The sequence below is a fragment of the Lycium barbarum genome, chromosome 7 (assembly GCF_019175385.1).
Source record: "Lycium barbarum isolate Lr01 chromosome 7, ASM1917538v2, whole genome shotgun sequence".
NCBI classification, from domain to species: domain Eukaryota; kingdom Viridiplantae; phylum Streptophyta; class Magnoliopsida; order Solanales; family Solanaceae; genus Lycium; species Lycium barbarum.
Genome location: NC_083343.1, coordinates 45,683,963 through 45,690,428, shown reverse-complemented (window position 1 = coordinate 45,690,428; position 6,466 = coordinate 45,683,963). Strand labels below are relative to the sequence as shown.

At 36.1% G+C, this 6,466-nt stretch overlaps 1 protein-coding gene across 1 annotated transcript; it reads left to right on the top strand.

The window, feature by feature from the left end:
- Nucleotides 1-1,893: 1,893 nt before the first annotated feature.
- On the top strand, nucleotides 1,894-2,292 carry LOC132601476 (uncharacterized). The gene has a single exon (XM_060314558.1). The coding sequence runs from the start codon at nucleotides 1,894-1,896 to the stop codon at nucleotides 2,290-2,292; it is 399 nt and encodes a 132-aa protein (XP_060170541.1).
- Nucleotides 2,293-6,466: the final 4,174 nt, after the last annotated feature.

The following is a 6,466-nucleotide window of genomic DNA, read 5'->3' as shown; positions in this document are numbered from 1 at the left end:
TCATCCTCTCTCAGGGCCGGATCTCGGCAAGTAGGTAAGCTATTCCTATCCAAATGCTTAAGTATCCACTATTGGACTAAGAGGTTGCAACCTTGGAAGTAGTGATAATGGTTGCGGCATTTTCCCAAAGCCCTGTATATGTCTGACAGGAAAATGGGGATGATGTCAAAATATTTGGTAAGCCCATTTGTTTTGACTCCCCTAAGAACAACATGGGCAACAAAAACAACTCGGGTATCAATAACTAGGGAGGCATTTTGTAGAAATACCATGGTTCCCAATAGGCAAGTGATAAAGGCTAGTGTTTGATTGGCTTCCCAGGGTTGGGGTGAGGAAAACTCAAGGATGTGGTTCTCGTACCCCTGTGTGGATGAATACCTCCCATATAACTCTATAAAGGCTATAGTGGGTCCCTGCGCCCAGTTGGCTTTGTTGACAGCAAACATGTTTTTGATTTCTTTTGGGGTGGGTTCGTGAGGGATAAGGATATTTTGGGCTAATTTCTTTTTGGATCTGATAGGACTTCCTATACTTTCCAGGACATCTCTAATTTCTTCTAGAGTGAGAGTCGTCTCTATCTCTCCAAATCTGAACACCATTCTGTCGTTGTCCCAATAACCAGTAATCCAGCAACCCCGGATCCCCAGTCATATCCATCAACGAAGGCAGATGACCTACACTACTCTTGATTTATTTCTTCTGATCCTTAGTCAAACCTTTCCACCATATGACTAAACCTGGTGGTGGACCCACAACTATATCAAACTGCACATCAGGAGACATCTGCAAGACATGAAACTGTTCGTTCCCCGCCCCAGGAACAACAATTTATTTCTCACTTGGCACAATAATGCTTTCAAATAGCAAATAGTGGGATGCTGTGTCTTTAAACTTTTACACCATCTGAACACAGTAGGGTGTCTTTCCTGTCCGATTCAGGTAGGTCTGAGATACCCGAACCGGTGTATGCTCAGCATGTGCTATATCAGTAGGGATTTGGCTTCGCTCTACGCTAGTTATTCTAGAGTGGTTTTCAAGTGAATGACACAAGTTACCCAAGCGGACAAGTTCGGGGTGGCTCTCTAAGGCTGTGGGATGACCGCATGCCCACTCGACCTTAGAGACCTCCAAAGAATATATTAAGAGTTTTTTAGTGAAAGTATGACCGTAGCTCATCCCGCGTCGTCATCCTTTAGAAAATAAAGTGGCGAAGTATGCATGCATGAATGACAGTTATATTTTGCAAAAATTTAAACACATAAACAATTTATATCATGCAAACACACAAATAATTGGAACCCTTATAGTTAGAACCTTAGATTGTCCCCAGCAGAGCCGCCATCTGTAACGGTTCTATTTTTTCTGATTCGCATTTGCACTTGCCTAATTTAAAAAGGAAAGTGTCCCGGGGAAGTACTGTTGTCAATCGTACCGGAAAAAAGGAAAAAATATACTTCTACGTAATGGTACTCTAAATGGACTTATTTTAGAGTCGCCACCTAATTTTTAGGAAATTAGGAAAAACCGAGTTGAAAAGGGTTCATTTAAAATAATTATTTTATGATTATTTTAAAAGAAACATAATATACACAGAGTCTAGGTAAGGGTTCTGGTGATCCCCCGGGGAATGTGTTAGGCACCCCGATATTAAGGATCCACTCAATTGCGGTTTACTTACGGGTTCTAATAATATGTCCTTATAGATATAAATTGGTTGTGACAAAAAATAGTTTTGTTTTATACTTCCGCAAAATAGAAATTAGTCATTTATGCAAAAAATACCGCATTTCAAGAATAAAAAGTGGTAAATTTTTACCCAAAATTGGGCTAAGTTCATATGGATTCTGCATCAGAGATAGTAATGGGGATTTGATTTATGCAGAAGCACAACAAATGGGAATAGCAACAAACATGGAAGCTGAAGCTGAGGCTATAAAACAGGCACTGAAGTTCTGTAAAGATCACAACATTCAACAGGTGCAACTGGAGACTGACTCACTTGTCCTTCTAAACATCTTACAAGATACATGGATCATTCCATGGGAACTGACAAATCAAATTGAAGAGATCAAACAGGACATGAGAGCAATACAAATACAGATTAATCATATTTTCAGAGAAGGCAACATGTTGGCAGATTTTCTGGCAAATCATGCTTTGGATCATGCAGAGATCAAAGTACATAACTTTATACTCATGCCACCAGAAGGAAGAAGAATTCTCAATATGGACAAATCACAACTGCCTCAACTGAGGATTAGAACAAGGAGGATTCAGCAGCCTGATCATTAACAATGATACATGTATGGATCATAATATGGTGTGTGCACAGTTTTGGTCATCAAAGCTGACTCAACATGATCACAAAGTGCATACTAGCTTAGGCACACAGGATAGAAATAGAGGACAGTCTCTTATTTATTTTTTATTTTAGCTAGTTCATATTATAGACATGCTGTAATAGACTATTTTTTACATTATACATTTATTAATAAAAAGTTCTAACAGGCCTGGCCTGCTAGAACACAATTTATTTACAAAAAAAAAATTGGGCGTTTAGGATGTTGGACTAGAACACTTAGGCTAATACCCGAAGGCTCTTAGCCTAAGTAGGACCCTACGTAAGTCCACCCAAAAATGATGTTGCAAAAAATCGTTAAAGTATAGGAAAATAGTTTTAGGAAAATAGGTTACGTATATAGTTTATATAGTATTTTACATATATAGTCCACTTTTTATTTTTACCTTTTTCTAAGTTTGAGTCAAGTTTTATCTTTTAGCCTAAGTCCACCAATCGTAATTAGTCCTACAAATTTGAATATCGTTTCAAATCAGTCCTTAATTTCACGCAAATTGACAATTTTAGTCCTTTTAATCAAATCAGTCCTTATTCGTCTCAAAGTTTGTAGCAAATTCATTTTTTAGCTACTTTTAAAATATGACAATCCATTAAGGGTTCCAATAGGCATGATAATTTGCACAAATTTTGAAGCACATAATTTAAAGGAGATTGGGTATTTGGGTCAACCAAGCCTAAAACAGAAGATGTTTATCCACTTGGGTTCATTGGATCCAACGTATGCTCCGTTTTGCTCCGAATTGTGTTGACTCGATCTAAATGCGTTGGTGAACGCCGTTGGAGCCCACCAACGGGTTTGAATGGGAAAGATACAAACGGGTATGCATAATATTAGCATACTACTCAACATAGATAAGAACTAAATAAATTACAAAGACAAAAATTAATGGCATCGACTTGGGCCAAGCCCATATTAATAACCAAAAGCTGTAAACAATATCACAAAAGAAAAGCCCAAGGCAGAGCCCAAAAACTGAGTGCAGAAACACGTAAGGAGGTCTAAAGGACCAAAAGAGATGTAGCCCAGAACCAAAGACCCAAGCTACTACTTTCCTAGATTTCCAACTAAGTGTAAGAACCATGTTATACACAAGATATACCTCAAATATACACACCTAGGAGAGCAAAACATTGTTGCATACCCTTCATATACTTGATATACACTTCTCTTATCTAACCAATACAACTACACCAAAGCTTCCAAACACTTCAATTTTAAGCTTGATCCTAGGCTTTTAGTTGGTTTTAAAGGTAAACAAGTCTCCAGAATTCCACTAATGCTATTAAGTGATATAGTCAATATCAGAGGGACTTCAAAGAATCCTTTAACTCAAACTAAAAAGCTCTAAAGCCATCCTTAAGAACAAGTTGCTAAAGACATGGCTCAAGTAATTAAAGAGAAAGAAGAAAACAATAGCTAAGTGTCACAGATATCCCAACAGGTCTAAGCAATGTGGCTTAAACTATATGGTCCTATGAGTGTCAGGATGGAATAGGAGCAAATAGCAGCAGTGAGTACATAGGAAATGCAGGGCAATCAGGTTAGTCAGGACAAAGGTGCTGTACAAGTGATCAACAACACACAACGCTAGGTCCTACTTAGCTTTCAATAGAATCAATGGACAACACCAGGCAAGATAAGGTATTGGCCTAGCTAAAGAGTTCATTTTTAACCAAGAGAGAGCCAAATCAGTTTCTAAAGGTCATTTTTAGGCCATATTTCTCACTTAAGCAGGTTACAGAATCAAACAACAAGGTTCTAAGTCATTTCAGGCTAGTTTTACTTTAAGCAGGTTCAAATACCCAAGGGACAAATATGCAGGTTCATCAAGTATAGTTGAGCCCAACTATGGTCAAAGAGAGAGGTTCAAACAAAGCACTTAGTAGTTCAGGAGTTTCAAAAATATTAAAGAAGGGACATGATACTATCCCAGGTCTTTCAACAATGTATTAGACATGGTTCAGTTTCAAAACAAGCAAAAAAGGAACAAGAATACATATGAGGCAATCTCAGACTACACAAGCAAAGGACAGAAGGGAGGTGTATCACAAAAGCAAATATCACACTCAATCCTTTAAAGCAGCTTTAGTATTAGTTTAGAATCCCTACACTTAGACTATTAGGTGATCATATTAGGTATAGAGAACCAAGCAAACTGTAAGCAATACAAGTATCAAATACAAGTTACTAATGACAAACCAACATGAACATTACAAACAAGTAGCCAATATGAGACAGAACTGTGATCCACAAGTCACAAGCAAGTCAAAAACCAACATGCTAGCCACCCCCAGACCCTATTATTCCAGTTTCAAGTCAAGAAAACAACTTTCTTACACCTCCTATTCCTTATTCCTCTTAACAAGTTCCCGAAAAAAGAAAAACAAAACAGGATCAGAAGCCACACAATGTTCAGCCATCTAGACTTTTAAAAAAAAAAAAAACTAACAAGACAAGTTACAAGTCTTTTAGACCCTTACTTTAAACAATTATCTAACTTAACAATCTCATGATACAACTAGGCAAGTTCAAGGGAGTCAATTTTAGATTTCAAATGGCTAACAGGGTTCAAACGGCAAGTCACTATACAAGTCAAACAAATGGTAGCCATAAAACGATAAATTCCTTTTAAAGTTACAGAGTCAAGAACAATAAAGTTAGAGCCCATTTTAGAGATTCTCAGAACTAGCAAAGTTCTCATATCAACACCCAAAGTTCAAACAAACAGCTTTTAGGGAAAAAAAAGTCTTCAACATACCAGTTTAAAAAAAGAGCCATTTTTACAAGTTCATATGACAAATATTGAAAGCAACAACCTCAGATTATGAAGAGGGGTTCAACATGAACATGACATGCAGAGGTTTAGATCACTTCTAGTTCAAAATAGACAAGACAACACAGAATCACACAGGACATATTTTCAGGTTTTAAAAGAAAAAAATCCTTTTCAAGTTTACAATAGTCTTTAAAGGATACTTCAAGATAAAAATACATCAAGTTCCCAACCTTGGTCTTAAAACCAACAAGAGATTCACAGAAATACACAAATAGACCCAGGCACAGCCTACCAACATTTTGAAAACCATTTTTATCCAATTTCTTCCTAAAGACTTAAATCTTTTCAAAACATCTCATGCCATTTTTAAGACAACTTTAGCCATCTACAAGTAGAAGAGAAAACCATTCCACTTTTAAACTCCAAAACAGTTTTAAGCTAAGATGATCATCCTCCAGGTATAAAAACAGTCTCAATCAAAACCAAAGGTCTTCATAACTCAATAAAATCATGACAACATAACAAAAATCAGAGAAAAGTAGCTCCATAACCTTTAACATATCACTAAACTCCACAGAAAATCACATGGTAGGTCTACATGATCAAATCAAACACGTTAGGCTAAGATAAAATCAATGGAACAGTAAACTTTAAACACAAACAAACCCTTCTATTCATGTCTAAAGTTATTAAAGACATCACATCCTTCAAATGACACCAGAATATCACTATTGAATGCCTTAAGACTCAGAACCAAACTTGAACACCTCAAAATCAAAGGAAAATCGAATGAAACAGTAACCATAGGCATAGAATAGGTCCCCTTTTAATCAAACAAGCATTTTAAGGCTTCAAAACACTTATTAAACAATAGTAAAATATATCTAAACAACTCTATTATCACATTCCACATACCAAAACAGTTTCACAAGACAAATAGCACATTATGATTCAAGCAACATAAATAACAATATAAACCAAAATAACAAAATAATATAGGCTTAAAATACTAATATTACCTTTTTGTAGGGAAACCTAAAGATCAAATGAGGGGGATTGGATCAACACTTCAACAAACACTTGAAAACCCTTTTAAAGATGATCTTTTTAAAAAAAAAAAAATCTTCTTGTATGTTATAGTACATGCTATAGTTTTTGGATTTTTAGTAGGTAATAGTATATTGTAATATATAGGTCATATAATATAGAGTATATTTCGTGTATATAGGCTAGGAAGCTTTATGATATTTTCAGAACTTAGGAATTTTTTTCAGAGAAAAAGGGATCCTTCAAATGGCCAAATGACCTTCTATTTATAGCAACTCAAATA